Source organism: Hordeum vulgare, chromosome 2H (genome assembly GCF_904849725.1).
Source record: "Hordeum vulgare subsp. vulgare chromosome 2H, MorexV3_pseudomolecules_assembly, whole genome shotgun sequence".
NCBI classification, from domain to species: domain Eukaryota; kingdom Viridiplantae; phylum Streptophyta; class Magnoliopsida; order Poales; family Poaceae; genus Hordeum; species Hordeum vulgare.
In genome coordinates, this window is record NC_058519.1 from 659,721,689 (window position 1) to 659,740,896 (window position 19,208).

At 43.8% G+C, this 19,208-nt stretch overlaps 1 protein-coding gene across 1 annotated transcript; it reads right to left on the reverse strand.

The window, feature by feature from the left end:
• Positions 1–6,649: 6,649 nt before the first annotated feature.
• LOC123431330 lies at positions 6,650–9,813 on the reverse strand. Its single transcript, XM_045115151.1, has 6 exons — positions 9,628–9,813; positions 9,285–9,365; positions 8,193–8,354; positions 8,060–8,113; positions 7,763–7,909; positions 6,650–7,077 (listed from the first exon to the last, which is right to left on the reverse strand). The coding sequence occupies exons 1-6, from the start codon at positions 9,739–9,741 to the stop codon at positions 6,706–6,708; spliced, it is 930 nt and encodes a 309-aa protein (XP_044971086.1). The 5' UTR covers positions 9,742–9,813; the 3' UTR covers positions 6,650–6,705.
• Between the last annotated feature and the right edge of the window lie 9,395 nt (positions 9,814–19,208).

Consider the following 19,208-nt stretch of genomic DNA (forward strand, 5'->3'; position numbering starts at 1 on the left):
GCATGGTCATCTCCATGAGATGCTATATTGTGAACAATCCTCTGGTTTCGTCGACCCCACAAAACCAAACCATGTTTGCCGCCTACACAGATCCCTTTATGGTCTCAAACAAGCTCCCCGCGCGTGGTTCTCTTGCTTCACCACTTTCCTAGACACACTTGGATTTGTCGCCTCAAAATGTGACACCTCTCTATTCATTCTTCATCACAGCACCCACATCGCCTACTTACTTCTCTACGTAGATGGTATTATTCTCACCGCCAAAACTACCGACCTTCTCAACTCCATTATTTCCTCCCTTAAGAGCGAATTTTCTATGAGTGATCTCGGCGATATTTCACCATTTCCTATGCATCAATGCCCACCACAACAAGCACGATGTTTTTTTGTCTCAACAACAATACGCTCTTGAAATATTGGACCGTGCAAAAATTCTTAATTGCAATCCCATATCTACTCCCATTGCCACTCGCACCAAACTATCCTCCACGGATGGCCCTCCATACAACGATCCTTCCATGTACCGTAGCCTCGCCGGTGCCCTCCCATTTACCGTAGTCATTTGCACAACTATTTTAGGGGATTGTTATCGGTATGTGACTCCTCCAATGGTCCAATTAGTTTTTGTTCTAGTGCTTTATATGTTGCAAATATTTGCTGTTGTGGTGACCTTGTTCTTGAGATTGCATGTCAAATTTGTAGAGTACCAAGTAGTTTTGATGCATGATATAGCTTCTAGGCACTTGTGGGAGTAGTTGCTATAAGTTTTGATTGAGTTTTATTCACCCTTATTTGGATTTACTAAAAATTTCAGAATTATTTTTCAGAAAAAGAAAGGATGAGGAGATTGTTGAGAGGCTCTTCACACCGGGGTTTCAAATAAAATGAAAATAAGAAGCCTAGATACCATATTCCTCACACCACGGAGGTTTGACCATGTGATTGACCAGGTGAGTAATTCTTGAGGGCAACCGGTATTTATGAAGATTTCTATTATCTAGCAGAAAATGCATGCATCACCGACTTCCCCAACGATAAGTGTGACCAGTATCTCCTACTTACTAATACTTTCGAGCAAAATTTCACTTCTATCCTAGGAAGAATCATCCCATGGTACAATTTCATTTATATGATGTCCCTAAGGAAATGTCACTTTACAGTTTTTGCAATGTTTTCAAAATACCCTTTGAGGGCAGCATCAGTGAACCACGTCCTAGAGACATGGGGGATTTTATTCCCACAATCACAGTAGAGGGAGAGAGAGGGGTGTCAAAGGCAAGAGCGGCTAGCATACACTTTCATGTTCTATGCTATTATTAATTATTTGTGAAAAGATGTTTAGTTGGACACGGTGAGAGTGGAAGCCTCAGTGCTCCCAACCTCACTATTCCATGCCACACTTTACTTGCTGATAGAACTTTTAGTTTTGGTGCTATGGTGGCCCAAAGATTGAACTTAAACCGTTCGAAGGGCCCTATATTCGGAGGTATCTATGCATCTCGTTTAGCTAAGCACTTTGAGATACCTATTAGGCTTGACGAGGAAGATGAAATGCTACTTCCTAAAAGATATTTAGATTATGATAGGATGGTAACACATGATTTTATTAAGAAAGATAATGGTAAGAGGCTGCTTTATAACTTAGTATTTAGTCAAGGTACTTGTGAGATTATTACTTTGCCTTCTCCTTCTTTGTTAGATATTCATTCAGGCAAGTACATTATTATGCCCGTGGAAATTTACAAATATTGGAGCTTGTCGCAACCCCCAACACTTGAGCCTACACCAACCTTTGATCCGTATCAAGCTCCAGTTTTTCAGTGGGAGCCACACGTGCTCATAAACTAGTGGAACCCACAGTATTCTCCGGAGTACCAAGGAGAGGGTTATTTCCAGCCATGGCCCTATACCAACTTAGGCCAAAAGCCTAAGCTTGAGGGAGTACGTATTTCTCACCGACATTACATTCATGTTCACACACTCATTCCAGTTGTCGGTGTTCTTACTTTTTCATTGTACTATCCATGGTAGTTTATTTCTTATTTGTTTTCTTCTTGTGTGTTTCATTAACCTTGAGAAAATTAAAAAAAAAATAGTTCTAGCTTTACCTTCTAGTTTGCTTAGTTGTAGTGATAAAAGAAAACCCAAAAGGATTTATCATTCTTCTTTTGCTTGTTGGGAGCTTTATCGTGTGAATAGTTTTTCTTTTTTCCTTGGGTCACAAGGAGAAGACCACGATGACATGCTTAGTGGCTCTCACATGCATTATTGTCTATCTATCAGAGAGCCCATATTACCTTGTCTTCTCCTTTGAGTTATTGTTTGCAGATTCCAGCTTAATACAATGCACGTGCACTCTTATTATTATTATTATTATTATTATTATTATTATTATTATTATTATTATTATTATTTACACTATTCGATCGTGCAAGTGAAAGGCAATAATGACGATATATGATGAAGTGATTCAGATGGAGAAAAGCCGGTATAAACTCGACCTCAATTGTTTTTGTATATATGGTTAGCTCATCATTCTGGATTCAACTCGTTATGGATTGAACATGTTTGCAATTACAATTAAAGATTATAGTTACTTATGTCATGCTTAATTAGCTAGGAGTGAGTAATGGTTTGTCTTGAGTGTCAACATGCATATTAAAATAATAGCTAGGAGTGACTAATGATTTTTTTGTTTATTTTTTCTTCTGGTCTTATTTCCTTTCCTTTTTTGGTTCGTTTTTTCTTTCTTTTTTCTTTTTTTAATTGTTTTACAAAAACGAATAAAGGTTGAATTTGCCATCAGTTTTTGACAACATGAACATTTTTCAAAACGAAGAAAACTTTTGAAAGCATGAACTTTTTTAAAAGCATGAACATTTTTTGAATCTTAAGAGAAGGATTTTGAAACTGAGAACAATTTCGAAAAATCATGAATGAATTTGGAAGCATGAACATTTTTTGAATCTTAAGAATAGAACTTTGAAACGTATAATTTTTTTAAAAAACCCCAAACAAATTTGAAAGTGCAAACAAATTTTTAAAGCACAAAAATTACTTCAATCTTGAGAACAAATTTGAAACCGAGAACAATTTTGAAAATACTCAACAAATTTGGCAACGAGAACAATGTTGTAAAGCACATACGTTTTTTGAATCTTGAGAACAAAATTTTGAAACGCAGAATAATTTTCAAAAGAGTACAAATTTGAAAGCGCGAACAATTTTTTAAAGGATGACCAATTTTTGAATTTTAAGAACATAACTTTGAAACGGAGAATAATTTTGAAAAACCACGAACAAATTTGGAAGTGCAAACATTTTTTTAAACACAATCATTTTTTAAATCTTGATAACAAATTTTGAAACTGAGAACAGTTTTGGAAAATACTGAACAATTTTGGAAGCACGAACATTTTTTGAAGTTATGAATGTTTTTGAAAAACGGCAACTATTGAAAATTTGAATATTTTTCTAAAAAAAATTGTATTTAATTTTTTTTGTATTTGAATATTTTTTGAGAAAAACAGAAAGTGAAAAGAAGAAAAGAATATGGAAAAAGAAAAGAAAAAAAAAGGAAAAACCGACATAAGTGAAAGGTGCTAATGGGCTAGGCCATTAAATTCCTGTGCGTTTGCACGACAACTTACCACAGCGAACGCGAGATTCCCCGGAGACGGTCCTCTCAAGTCAAGCGGCTGAGCCACAGGGCCGGCCAAAGTTACCCAGTTTTCATTTTTTGTCATGTTCTCCTTTTCTTTCTTTTTTTGTGAACATTTTTCAAGTTCTTGACCTTCTTTCTAAATAAAAGAACTATTTACAAATTTATGAGTTTTACAGCCCGTGAGGTTTTCCTCAAAATTCGGGATGTTTCCTTGAAATTTCATGTACTTGTACCTCTAAACTGGTTTTTTGCAAACTTCATGCACTTTTTGAAATCTGCGGACTTGTTACAAGCTCATAAAAAAAATTCAAGTATGTGAACTTTTCGCAAGTTAGTGTATTTTTCAATTTCATGAACATTTTCAAAATCTGTGAGCTTCTTCAAATCTATGATTTTTTTTGCAAATAAGAAAATTTCGTAAATAAGTGAACTTTTTAAATTTCATGAACTTTTTTTTATAATCCATGAACATTTATCAAATCCGTGGACTATCTGTGACCATTTTTTTTATCTATGAATTTTTCAAAGTGAATGGACCGATCGAACGAAACTACTGTGTGATCGAACTAAGCGAGGAGCACTTGAACAAAAAAGAATGAAGTCAGGACCGATAGGACAAACTATTTTTCTTAGTGTCTCAAACAAACTACTATGTAATCCAACGAAGCTACTGGGTGATTGAACGAAATGAGGAGCGCCGAATGAAGCAGCTGTTTGCATTTGTTGGGCCGGGTCAAGCGAGAGTGGCTGCTTCAACTGGCGCTTCAGTCGTCGATTAGGACGACTCTATTGCAGAGCCCTTTTTCTATTTATCATTTCACTGGCAACTTCTTGGTTGAAAAGAAGTCCATTTTGTCCAGCGGACGACTAGCGGTGGGACTCGTCAACCATGTCCTTCATCGTCTAGTTGGCTACCCCTTTGATGATAAACATGATCATCGATGCTGATGTATCCATAACTAAGAATCACATAGTGGTGGTTGCCATTTGTCGAAACCCTAATGGTTTGTTCTTGTGTTCTTCCGTTCTAGCCTACTCGGGAATTTCTGATCGTCAACCTTAGATAGCCCTAGCATGCCTAGAAGATCTTGCTCTAGCAGCCGAATGCAAATCCAAAGGTGTTTGATAGCTTCCGATTGCATGGAGGTTGTCAATGCAATTAACAATGGAACCCGTTCTAGCTATTATACCGCCCTGATGGAGATCAACCATCCTATGAGACTTCACTCAAGCTCGTTTATACACGAACACCAGTTGTCAAACACTCTTGCTCATGATCTAGCTCGAAATTGCATTTATGTTATTAATGGACGCCATCTCTAGCTCCAAACTCCCCTGACATTCCTATTGTACCCCATGTGATTCAGCAATAAAGCGTTAAACTACCCCTAAAAGGTCGACTTTACGACAAAAAAAATTGACCGCTTGCTGTGTACAGTATATGTATGTATGTGTAAACTTGCTCGGGGAAAGCTGTCGTACACTACTATTCACGCAATGTATTTTTTTTTATTTTAGTACTCAGTCATGTTAAAAATCAGTAACTTTTTCAAAAGTTCAATATATTGGAAAAGGTCCTGAGTTCGAAGATTTCTGAACTTTTAAAAAAATTACATGAATTTAAAAGTTATTCATTAATTACGAAAAATACCATCAATTCTTAATATGATCATTAATTTTACAGAAATATTCATACATTTTAAGAAAGTATTCACAAGTTTAAAATATTTTTTATTATTTATGAATTTACAAGAATCGTAAATGAAAATTTATTTTTCTTATTATTAAAAATGATCATGAAAATTTAACAAGTTCATTCATTGATTTTTTTACAATTTTTAAAAATATTTTCCAGTTTACCAAAAGGTTAACGATTTTTACGAACGATCAAGAATTTCTATAAATCCTTTGTTTTTGAAAATAAAAATAATAAATTTTAAAGAAGTTCATGAATTTGAAAAATATATAAATTTTTAGAAAAATTGTTCGTGAACCTTATATACCTACAAGAGTCATCTCAACTAATTTATTTTATTGTAACATGCAAGCATGATACCTCACGATACAACCATGAATTGGCGTGGTGGATCCCGCCCCTTGGGGAGGACTCTCTTTTAGGTATTTTTTGTAGTTTTGTTAGGGATTGTCTCCTGCTTTGAAAAACAAGGTGACGTCGGCTTTCTGAAGATGGAATAAAGTTTATTTCGCCTAGCCTTCGCCCCGATGGAATAGAGGGCCCGTGGAAGTTTGTTTCCAGCGTATCTCGGGGGGATTCGACCGCGTTAGTCTTCGGTGGATCCACATGGATCCAACCTTCATTCGTCTGTGTCCATGTGTCGACAGGTTGAATCCTTCTGACCTAAGCATCTCGTCATCATTGGCGGTTGTTGTTCTGGTGCGCAAGTCGTATGGGGCCTTAACACAACGACTTCTCAGTTGTCTACTACAACAATAGTTGTCTGACTCCTATTGAGGAGGGGTGATGATGACGACACACATTTTCCTCGCTCCAGTGTTTGTAGTCGTCACTAGGTGGTCTACGGCCCTAAATGTATTATTTTACTTCCGGCATTCTTTGTACTACCTTAATAGTTGATGAATAAATTGGAAGTTTTCCTCGTAAAAACAAAATGTCGGCTAGAGAAAGCAAAGTCCCAAGTTCGCACATATCTGTGCCATGGTGGCATCCATATTTGTACGTTTGTCGGGGGGGGGGGGGGGGGGGGGTCAACATATTGGCCACTTACCTCTTAGTTCATCTTATGGATAATATACACATTTACTATGTGGCTTTCTACTTAGGTTCCATGGCCCATTGGGCCCGAGAGAGTTCCAGTCATATGGTCTTTTAGTGATTTAACTTACTATTGTCTTCTCGCACACGTCACAAGTACTCGTGATGGGACTGGATTAAGTGGGCGGGAAAAACAAACAAATAATACACTAGAGACTATCATGATGATCACCATTCTTACCATGCTACAGTTGACAAATCCATAATTTTCTATTTATTCAATCCAACTTATAGTAAAACTTTTGTTTCAACCAATACAACCACGTGGACCACCATAGTTGAACGTATAACCCTTCTTAAATTCGAGAAATAATTCATTTGCATCATAACAGTCTTTCCTATCAACTAACTTGACCATCCCACTGAAACGGGGGTCAGAAGCTTGACCCTTTGAGTCATAGTTCTTAATGTGATTGAAGTATGCAGATTTCTTCTCATCATAATCGGGGAAGTGTCCACTACCCATTGGTGGACCTTGTGCATTCTTCAAGTAGTTCACGAATCCAGTCAAGGCTTGTATACGTGGTGTTTCAGGGCAAAGCTCCTTCGGAAAATGTCCCAAGAATGATGGTATTTCTAAATCATGACGGTACACCACCCAGTCTCCAGAATTTGGATCCTGTAGTCAAACATGGACTGATGAAATCCATGAAAAATAAATTTCATTCACAAGAAGAGTATAAGCAAATTTTAATTAGGAAAAAATTTGGGCGATATATAGTTTCCCAGAACCTAATGTTCCATATTTTTATAATAAAATACCATAGCATTAAAATCCTTCTTTGTTAATTTTATTTTTTCATTCTAAAATGCTTGCAATCCACCCTAGTTTTCCTATTCGTGTTGCCACTGCCGCATCGCAGGTCATGCATATTACTTCTAAGTTTAGTTTTTGTGGTACTTTCATTCTATAGGTGCAACTATGCCACATGAGCAAGTCATGTGTGTTAGGAAAAAGTTATATTTTCATAGTACATGTTTTTTCAACAAATGTATCCTTGTCAAATCATCGAATCATGCATGTCCCTCATAATTTGCAGTTCTTTCCATAAATTTTTGGGTTGTCATTAATGGTATATGTGTTGGACATTCGGACAATACATATGTAGTTCATGTTTCACATTTTTTGTTACAAACAAGGCATTCTGTTCAACTGTAATCAAAATGTTCTATATATTTATAGCTATTCATATGAAATCTATTTATGCATTTTGTTCGACAAGATTCCCACACCAACGTGTGAAAAATAGTAGAAATTGTATAAGCTTATATAGTGATCTTGTTGACTGGGGAGAATGGTGCACCTTGTTGAGGCTAAGCCTGATGTAGTGATCTTGTACATCATAAATTGATGGAGGAGAAATGGCTTGTCCCGGCACTAGCTTAGCTCCACTTGCAGGAACAAGTCCTCCACATTGTGAGTTGTAGCACCCATGTAATCTCAAGTCTTTCTAAGTAATAAAAAAGGAACATGTATTATTGTTGATGCAAAGAGACTAACAATTGGTCCTATAATGTCTCAAACTATTAAAAAATACATGGAAACTATATAGGAACAACAATAATATATAACTTGTTTGAATGAGATTGATTACACTTACCGTCGAATATGTAAAGAAGCGAATATCTCTGTTATGGTACAACGAGGGGGAAATCTGCAAAGAAAACCAAATTACGAAATAGTAGTTCATTCAAAAGAACTTGAGTTTACTAGGATAGGTGATATGTTTGTACATGAAAGCCGGCTTGAATTAAGTTGTAGTGTCCTCCATCTTGACAATAGATCTGTATGGATGCTCCAGATTCTTGAGAGTTTTGTATATTTGGTGAAGCCCATATACTTATTTCAGCTCGAAGGCCATAGAATTGTCCTGGCTTGGTGTGCCACATTGCATACTTATGACAAAAAATATACATCAAGTTAGTGAATAACTCAAAGAACTATAGAGCATGACATAATAAACAAGTGAGTCTCTGCCTTCCTTGTTGTGATACGAGGTTCTTGTACCAGACGTATACAATTGAGATTTTTTTCATCTCCTTCGGACTTAATCTTGATTTTTTTGAGTGTACATCATACTCGATCTAGCTTTCTCCACGGGGTTTGGTGTCAATCCTGCGAAACTAGACCTTTGGTGATGATGCAGTGCTATACGTCATATGGTTTGCCAATGGTGTTGCTTAATTAGGTGCTTGATTTGACGAAATCTTGTATCCTCCATATAGCAGAGGTAAAACCAAATTTGACTCTCTCCCTCCCTCCCTCCCTCCCTACCTCTCTCTCTCTCTCTCTCTCTCTCCCTATCTCTCTCTATCTCTATCTCTCTCTCTCTCTCAAGTGTATTGCTAGCAGAGTGTTGGCATGTGAGGATAAGTCTCCAAGTATGGCTTAGTTCCTTTATGAATCTATTTGTTTTTGGTGTTCTGGTAGCATGCCTTGCTTATAATGCGCATCACTTCCGTTCCCTATATGTAGGGCTTCAAGATAAGCTCATTTAGGTGTTTGCCTTTTTATGTGGTCTTTATGTACCACATTGTCTCTCTTACCACCAACCATAATTGACCTTGATGAACTACGGTTTAGGTGCCTCACTAATGAATGTGGATTTATATTGTTTAATCTCTATGCTTTAAAGATGCGATGGTTAGGCTGAAAAATACCTCGAATTGGTCTTGTATATTTATCACATGTCACCGCGACATAAATTGTGATTTCTATTATGGTCAATGCTCACAAAGAAATCAACAAACATCCCAAACCTAACACATGAAAAAGTAGAGAAAGATATATTCACAGAGGGGAAAAGAAAGAGTAAGAAAGTGTACATGAGAAATAATTTTGCCCTCATCCATGATATGAGGTCTCCACGGAAACAAAAAATGTTTGGGACTTAAAAGAGTGGTGTTCTGCATTGGAAAAATTAGTGCATGGTCAGTCATCATATAAAATTGACATACGAAGTCTCCAAAAGAAATAAGTATTAATTTCTACCAGTGGTGTCCTAAAATTTTTGTTGGGCACATAAGTAGTATAGAGTAGTTACAAATTGTTACAACCAATAGTAATTGTCAAGATTGACTAGTTAGATAGATGCAAAAATTGGATGACTGCATAAAGCAATTCACAAAGAATTGCATGTGTCAAAATCTAAAGTAAGATGTTTCTTACCTTCTCAATCCTCTGTAGATTGACATCCAAGTCTATTGATTCAACCATGGTGAGGTAGCAAGGTCTAAACAAAAAACACAGTAAGACCAATATGGCCACATAATCACCTCCCATTCTTATATAGGAATTGTGTTCCTTCTGATGAAGCGCGTAACTATGTGATTCCTATACGTCTTTGTATATCGTTTGGAGAATCACCCTACATAGAGGTGAGCCCCGTTCTTATTTTGGAAAGCTTTAAATGGCATCATACTAATGATTCACTCAACATTTTATGGGTAGTCATCCGCTACACCATTCTTTCTAAATATGGATATAAATCAATTGTTCAATAAATATTCATTAATTTTGGACTTGGTTTTCATCCAATTAATGATTGCTTGGCATCTATCTTTTCATATGGATATACATCCATTTATACATTCATATTCATAAATAGTGGACTCGAGTTACATCCAAAGAATGGATGCATGATGATCTACATTTTTTAATGAGAAAATAAGCTATTTTGACTTCCTACCGTTCAACCACATTGTGTTCCGAAATAGATTTCGTTCTCCATTACAGCGGCAGAACCAGGACACAAATGTTCTCGCGTCCATGTGTACACTACATACACAAGGATAACAAGCAATGTTATATTTCTATCAAATCATGCCTTTACTATTTGAAGAAGCCTAATCAACCTTTAATAATACAATAATCAACCTTTAATTAGCTTGTGGGTGGATTTTTTTTATTTTATTTTGCATAGGGAATAATGGAATCAATTAGTGCAACATATTTGATTGAATTATAGGATTATGGAGTTTTATTTTTAAGGTGAATACAATTGTGGAGTTAAGATTACTTATACTCTTCCTTAATGGTCTACCTTGCGGTGCATCAAACGGTTTGATAACTACTCCCTCCGTCCAATAATATAAGAGCGTTTTTTGACACTACAATTGTGTCAAAAACGTTCTTATATTATGGGACGAAAGGAGTAGATGAAACCCCCCACGTTGTTGCGGGAATATTTTACAATATATTTTAGTAAGATTTTTTGTATGGAACATAAATATTTGGATTAATATGATGACTAAAATTGAAAATACAAATGATTTATTATGCAAAATAATACTGTAGTTATAAATATTTATGAAATATGAATGAAACAAAATTCTCATGCATGTTTGGATGTTAAGTCCGCTTTTACTTATGCATGCATGGATGTTAAGGTGGGCCTTTTTCCATCCATGTTGAATAATGAACTGGCATGGTTGCATATCGAGAGAAATAGGTTAGTGTAGGGTAGCTATTTAGATATAGAAGATTAAATCAAAGAGTTGTAAATCACCCTAAAACAATCAAAAAATTGAAGTAGTAATCTATTTCCCAATTGTAACACCCTTAATTCTAATAAAAATGAGAAAAAGAACATGCACATCCTCTATAACACTAAGCTTTCTAATTTTCAAGAGCCCATGTTCAATCGAGGTCATCAATTGAAATTGAATCACTCAGTTTTGACAGGATCAACAATTTCTCAAAGTTCTCTCATTTAATTCTTTTATACTATATAATACGATTCCTAATTTTTAAGGTCTCAGAATTAATTAAGGCATTCAATTCACAATTGGGCCACTCGATTTTGACCCGGTCAATAATTTCTCAAGCTCTCCCAGTCACTTATTTTAATTCATCGTGTTCTCTAATTTTGAATCTCTTTCGCTCAATTGAGTTATTCAATTTGAATTTGGTTTACAATTTTGAGTGGGCCAATGATTTTTCAAATCAATCAGTAGCAACCGTCCTAAAAAAACATATCAATTATGCACACCCTCCCACCATATAAAAAAGGAAGCGTCGTCATATGATATTGTAGTAGCAATATAATATATGGAGTCACCAATGCCGAATTTACCCAAATAAATATATGTTGGTTAACGGATAACCCAAAATCACACCACAAAGCGCACCAAATCACCTACCCTACACGTTCCAAACTTTAACGGGTATTAGTTTTTTGGAAAGCAAATTTCTTTAACTTTGATCAAGTTCGGAGCAAAAATACCGGCATCCACAATATTAAACAAAAAAGTACAAAAACTATTTTCATGATGAATCTAATCATACCAATTTGGTATTTTGGTTTTAATATATTTCTCTACAAATTTGATCAAACTTAAAAAAATTCGAATTTTCAAATAATACATCTTATTTTTGAAATAGAGGGTTTATTTAAGAAGCCCAACAACGCAAACGGCGTGGTAAAGCGCGTCCAACCCTTCTAGTAATTTAGGGAGCAGGAATTGCACAAAATAAAGGGATACATTTGCATAAATTGACAACATGCCGTTCCTTCTTTCTCTTCAATTTTCCATGATCTACGAGACAATGGCGAGCCGGTAAGCCATCATGCTACTTCCATGGCTACTGGGTGAGCAGGCTCACCTTTTGCCTTGAGCGATTAGATCGATTCCTCCTTTTCTCTTTGAGTAAATCTGTATAGATGGGGGAGGTGCGTCAATGTATGCGTGTCGCCCTGCACACACATGCCATTTCATGGGCCTTGGGATGTGTCCGCATAGCCGGTATCCAGCCAAGAAATTTATCGGTGTCATCCTAATAAATAGGTCATTAATACTATATGGTAAACACAAACTTACCCGGTGTCCAATGACACCAGTTGCTCCAACGTCGCCCCGCCCCTGAATTACCAACAGTGATGGAGGTGAGAGCACAAAAGACATCCATATAATTTCCATCACAAGGGTTGCCTGAACCAACCCAAATCCACCATTAATACCGAGGTCATCTAAACCAGAGAGCTCTACCATTTTTCTAATATGTGGCACACCAATCCCACAAGGTGGGTTTGACGGCAAACGGTTTCCCAATTTGCCTTGCACTTTATAGCCCGTGACCTTATCGATCCCCGATCAAAGGAAGGCGCACTCAATCTTGGTGATACCTTTTGAGGACGGGTGGGGGCTAGGCGACTAGCAGCCTTATGTGGTGGACGTTTTGCGAGGTGATGACCCACTTAACAAGCCAACGCGGCCCTCCCGAGGTGATATATGCATGTGCGACTGGCGGTAATACCATAAACGTTTCAAACTCGTGTGCATGTGTAATATAGACGAAAAGAAAACGGTTCACATATGAAACGCGTATGCGATAGGAATACCTATGGCACACACTTATGAAATGGATACATTGGCGATAGTAGCGGCACCGCACACATTTTCCAGTTTTTGATTGTGTGCCACAATGTACCTGTTGCAAGCAGGTCGGTAGATTAACAGTTTGTGATATTCATCTTCTGCACGCAAGTATATATATATGTAGTTGTTTCGGATGTCTGGCGGATCAAAAACGTAACGTCAAGTTGTAATATGTGGTATAGTCCACGACTTCGCATATGATTACATTAGAAAATTGTCAGTAACTACTCGCCCTATCGCATACGATTTATCTGAGTCATGTGTGATGGACTCCCTATCCCCCATACAAACAAGGTGACGGTTTAAAATTATATCGTGGAAAGAGGGTAAAAATTGTTTGTACGTGAGTTAACTTTACCAGTGGGGCAAGGTTCCTAAGCTATGTAAAGTTGTCATGGATTATTCTCCTCTGAATGAAGGCCCTTTGTGTTGGAGACGAGGTCCTTCATAACGAGGAAAAGCCAAGTGACAATCATCACTGCAGTAGCATGGATGAGGCTAGTAGGTCTAAACTCGATGATGTCTTCCGCCCCATCCTTGTTAGGTAAGAGTTGGCGTCGCCTTCTTAATGATATTTGTTCCAGAGCTGCCTGCATTGTACTTTGTAGGCGAGCTGTATGGTACCGCCAAGTGCCAAGTTCCAAGACGGGCTGGCACTTCTGGCTTGTTAGGAACACACGCAGCACTGCTAGTACTGCTTTCACAGGATAGGGAATGCCTGTGTGTTGGGAATAAGTCGTGACGGAGCGCGGTGCGATCGGCGTCGATGCGCCAGGTCGGGTCCGTGACGGTGCGACCGACGTCGGTGCGTTGGATCGGATCCGCGGGCTAGGTCACAGTCATGTGGGTATGTGTAGGTATAGACCGGACGCCGGTGCGCGGCTGCGTCCGTGATCGAGTGTGAGTCGCAGTCCGTTGGTGCCGTAGTTAGTTATGTGCGTAGTTATCTTTGGCCGAGTCATGAGGAGCTCCGTGCTGATTTGCATGCATGGCCAGCGATAGTGGAGCACTTCTACGGGTCGTGCGTCGTGCGGTTAGTAGCTGATGGAGCAGTTTGCGCTGCGTTTCCAAGAGCTACAAAAGCGACTATACTCTGAATTTGTACCGGGGGGTGAATCAGAGAGAGAGAGAGAGCAGTCCCAACATTTGGTATACAGAGCTTCGTTGCGATCTTGTCGGCAGCCATGGCCCTCGTCCCGTACGGCGCCGGAGGGAGCACGGTGTCGCTCCCCGTGCCGATGCTCACCGGTGACAACTACACCGTGTGGACGATCAAGGTGGAGGCGAACCTCGACGCGCAAGGGCTGTGGGAAGCGGTGGTTCCGGCGGAGGACTCGGCGGTGGCGGTCATCGCGAAGAAGGACAAGCCGGCGAGGGCATACCTCCTCGGAGCGCTCTCTGAAGACATCCTGCTGCAGGTGTCGTCAAAGAAGACGACGGCGGAGCTGTGGGCGAGCCTGAAGACGCGGTTCGTCGGTGCAGACCGGGTGAGGGCGGCACGGCTCTCCACTCTCCGCGGTGAGTTCGATCGCCTGCGCATGGAGGACGGCGACGAGCTGGACGCGTACGCCGGAAGGATCAGCGGCATGGCAGCAAGGTACGTGGCCCTGGGAGCGACGCTCAACGACGCGGCAATGGTGAAGAAACTGCTCGACACCGCGCCGGACCGGCTGTACGCAGCGGTAGCCGGAATTGAGCAGTTCTGCGACGTCGACAAGATGTCGTTCGAGGAAGCACTCGGCCGGCTGAAGGCGTTCGAGGAGCGGACGAGGCGGCGCACTCAGGACAACGGTGGACGTGGCGGCGATCAGCTCCTACTCACGGCGGCTCAATGGGAGGCAAGGCGACGTCAACACGGCGGCGGTTTTGACCACGATGATGACGGCGCGGGCAGCACGGCGTCGGGTGGTCCAGGAAAGCGGTGAGGACGCCGCGGGCGCTGCTACAATTGCGGCCAGCGTGGACACTTCCGGCGGGAGTGCCCGAAGCCGCTTCAGGCGGAGGGGACGGAGCACGCACTTGTCGCGGCGGTTGACGACGACGTCGGGCCGGCGCTCCTCTAGGTCACGGCTTAGGGGGTGATTGTTGGGAATAAGTCGTGACGGAGCGCGGTGCAACCGGCGTCGATGCGCCAGGTCGGGTCCGTGACGGTGCGACCGACGTCGGTGCGTTGGGTCGGATCCGCGGGCTAGGTCACGGTCATGTGGGTATGTATAGGTATAGACCGGACGCCGGTGCGCGGCTGCGTCCGTGATCGAGTGTGAGGCGCAGTCCGTTGGTGCCGTAGTTAGTTATGTGCGTAGTTATCTTTGGCCGAGTCATGAGGAGCTCCGTGCTGATTTGCATGCATGGCCAGCGATAGTGGAGCACTTCTACGGGTCGTGCGTCATGCGGTTAGTGGCTGATGGAGCAGTGTGCGCTGCGTTTCCAAGGCTACAAAAGCGACTGTACTCTGAATTTGTACCGGGGGGTGAATGAGAGAGAGAGAGAGCAGTTCCAACACTGTGGTGTTAATCAACGAGAGTTACTTAATTTGAGACTTGATCATTGATAGGTAATCAGCTGCTTTTCCTTAGTATTTCATGTTAACTTGCCTAGTGCTGGTAGAGCAAATAATTTCAGTCTGTCAACGTGTTTGTTGTGCACGTACAGGCTTCAGGTAGTTTCCTTTTCAGCGCTTTTGTAGCTCGCCCGACGACGCGCCGTGGGATGGCATGGATCACGCAGGTCGTGGCGAGATTGTAGGGTTGATCACGGTAGACATCGTGGGATGGCACGATCTGTAAGTCTGCCGTTGGGAGACCATTTCCTTTGTACTTAGCCGCTCCGTTTGAGCAGGCGATAATAACAGAAAACCACGAAAAGCTGCAGTGGCAGTTCGCAACACAACGAGCTTCTTCCACCTCTTGTCTCCACTCTCGGTCCGATCCTGTTCTTGCGCATAGGGTTTGCCAGGCGTTTGCAACTACAATTGGTATCAGAGCCTCGGGCGGTGTTCGATCCGACCAGGTGACCGGCGGTGTCTGATCCGCCGGAGCAATGACTGGCAGCGACGATGAGAGGACGAAGGTGACGCAAAAAGCTGCTGCGGATGCGGCGGCTCTGGAGAGGCCCTTGGCGCGCCTTACCACCACGGAGGGATCAGGAGTGCGCGTCGTACACGGCGGCGGCGGCGGTCCTCCAATGATGCTCACGCGGACAAACTACAACGACTGGGCGATGATCACCAAGCTGCAGTTACAAGCTGACGAGCTCTGGCAGGTTGTGGACACGGGTGAAGGCTCGGACCGTGACGATCGATGCGCCATGATCGCCCTCCTCAAGGCTGTACCGCCAGACATGATGCGAGTTCTTGGCGGGAAGGCCACTGCCAAGGAGGCGTCGGACACACTGAAGACGATGCGCGTCGGCGTCGAGCGCGTTCGCGAGGCAAAGGCGCAGACCCGCCGCTCTGAATACGAAGGCCTGCGGTACAAGGACAGCGAGGGCATCGAGTCCTATGTCATGAGGCTCAGGACAATCATCGACGAGCTCCAAGTTCTCGGTGATCCCGTGGACGAACACAAAGCAGTTCTCAAGGTATTGCGCATGGTCCCGCGGCCATATAGAGAAATGGCCGTGGCGATAGAGTCTCTGGTCGACACCAAACAGCTCTCCCTCGAGGAGTTGTGCGGGCGTCTGCTCGTCGTCGAGGAGCGCAAACGTGAGGAGACACCGGCCCCGGGTACGCAGCTGCTGTTTACCGCCGACGAATGGCGGGCTCGGGAAAAGCAGCTGGAACAGGGAGGCTCGCCTTCAGGATCGGGAGATCGACGCGGGCGCGGAAACGGCAAGCCTAAAAACTTCCAAGGAGGAGGTGGACGTGGCCAAGGCGGCGGCCGCGGCAACGGGGGTCAGACGGCTCCCCGGCGAAAGGGCAACTGCCGCTACTGCGGGATCCAGGGCCACTGGGTGAAGGAGTGACGTAAGAAGGAGCGCGAACAACGTGAGCAGCAAGACTAGCAGGCGAACGTCGTCATTGCTGACGTCGAGCAGCCGGGTCTACTCCTGGCCACATGCGCTATGGAGGCTGCGCCGATCACTGGGGCCAGCCCGAGCGCACCCTCTAACGAGATCTTTCTCAACGAAGCGCGTGTGGTGCCGGTGGCCACAAATGATGATCGCTGGTACCTCGACACCGGCGCTAGCAACCATATGACGGGACGCCGCGATATGCTCACGGAGCTCGACGAAGGAGTGCATGGGACGGTGTGTTTTGGCGACGGCTCCGTCGTGCATATCCGCGGGCGCGGCGTGGTGATGTTCTCTTGCAAGAACGGCGAGCACTGCGCTCTCACGGACGTATACTATATACCCCAGCTGCGCACAAGCATTGTAAGCCTCGGACAGCTCGATGAACACGGATGCAAGTCCGTGATCCAGGGGGGTGTGCTCTATCTGTATGATCGACAGCAGGTGCTCCTGGCGCGGGTACAGCGGACGAGCAACCGGCTATATGCCGTGGCTTTGAACTTGGCTGCTCCCGCGTGCCTCCTGGGGACAGGCGGCGATGAAGCCTGGCGCTGGCATGGGAGGTACGGCCATCTGCACTTCCGGGCGCTGCACGACCTCGGCACTAAGGGGATGGTGAGGGGCATGCCGGCGATCAAGCATGTGGAGCAGTTCTGCGAGGGATGTACGACCGGGAAGATGCACAGCACGCCGTTTCCCCGCGCCTCACCATACCGAGCAGAGCATGGCCTTGACCTGGTGCACGGCGACCTCTGCAGCCCCATCACGCCAGCGATCATGAGCGGTAACAAGTATTTTCTCCTGATAGTTGATGACTATAGCAGATACATGTGGGTGGAAGCGCTCAGGAGCAAGGACGAGGCGTTCCGGCGTTTCAGGAAGATCAAGGCGGAAGCAGAAACACAGAGCGGCGTCAGGCTCAGGGCGTTCCGCACCGACCGCGGTGTCGAATTCAACTCCACCAACTTCACTGCATACTGCGAGGAGGCTGGGATCCTCCGGCACACCACGGCTCCATACTCGCCCCAGCAGAACGATGTTGTCGAGCGCCGCAACCAAACCGTGGTGGAGATGGCGCGCAGTCTGATGAAGAGCATGGGGGTCCCGAGCGAGTTCTAGGGCGAAGCCGTGAGAACAGCTGTGCACATTCTGAATCGATCACCGACAAGAAGCTTGCAGGGGATGACACCATATGAGGCATGGCGCAAGAAGAAACCATCTGTTGAGTACTTCCGCATTTTTGGCTGTGTGGCGCACGTCAAGGTGGTCGGCCCCGGCGTCAGCAAACTCTCAGATCGCACTGTCGCCGGAGTGTTCTTGGGATATGAACCAGGGACGAAGGGGTACAGGGTCTACGACCCTGCCGGCAAGCGACTCTACGTCACCCGGGACGTGCGTTTTGAGGAAGACCGCCGGTGGGACTGGAGCGCCATGGAGGACGACAGCAGGCACATCAGCAGCAGAGAGCTGACGGTGACCTACTCCGATGCCACAACACCAGGTTCGACCACGTACTCGCTGGCACCGGACAGGCCTCCACCTGCCTGCGCAGCTGCACCACTGTCCCCGTTCACCCCTGCTCCCGCCGACCCTGGAGCGGGCTCATCAACTGCAGAAGGTTCACCGACAGTCGCCACAGCAAGCGCCACACCAACGGCTGATCCCATCGAACCTAAAGACGGATGGGCAACACCACCAGCTGGTGAGACTTTCGACAGCGAGGGGGTGCCCCTCCGCTACAAAACGGTGGAGCACCTCATCGACAATGCGCCGGCGTGCACTTTGGAGTACAGTGGGCTCTGTCTCTCTGCAGCAGAGGAGCCGGCATCAGTCCAGGAAGCTCTGGATGAACCAACATGGCGAGGTCCGATGGAAACAGAGATGGAATCCATTCGATCCAACGACACCTGGGAGCTGGCTGCACTGCCCGCCGGCCACCGCGTCATTGGTTTGAAATGGGTGTTCAAGGTCAAGCGTGATCCAACGGGGAAGATCATGAAGTACAAGGCGCGTCTGGTAGCGAAAGGATATGCACAGCGGCAGGGAGTAGACTTCGACGAGGTTTTTGCTCCAGTGGCTCGTCTGGAAACAGTGCGGCTGCTGCTGGCGGTGGCGGCTCACCGGAGTTGGGGGTGCACCACATGGACGTGCGCTCGGCATTTCTGAACGGAGACCTGCAAGAAGAAGTTTATGTTCACCAACCTGCGGGATTCGTCGACAAAGACAATTCACACTGCGTGCTCAAGCTCCAGAAGGCTTTGTATGGGCTTCGACAGGCACCTCGCGCATGGAACGCAAAGCTGGATGCCACGCTCCGTTCTTTCGGTTTCGAGCGATGTGAGCTTGACCATGCGCTGTACA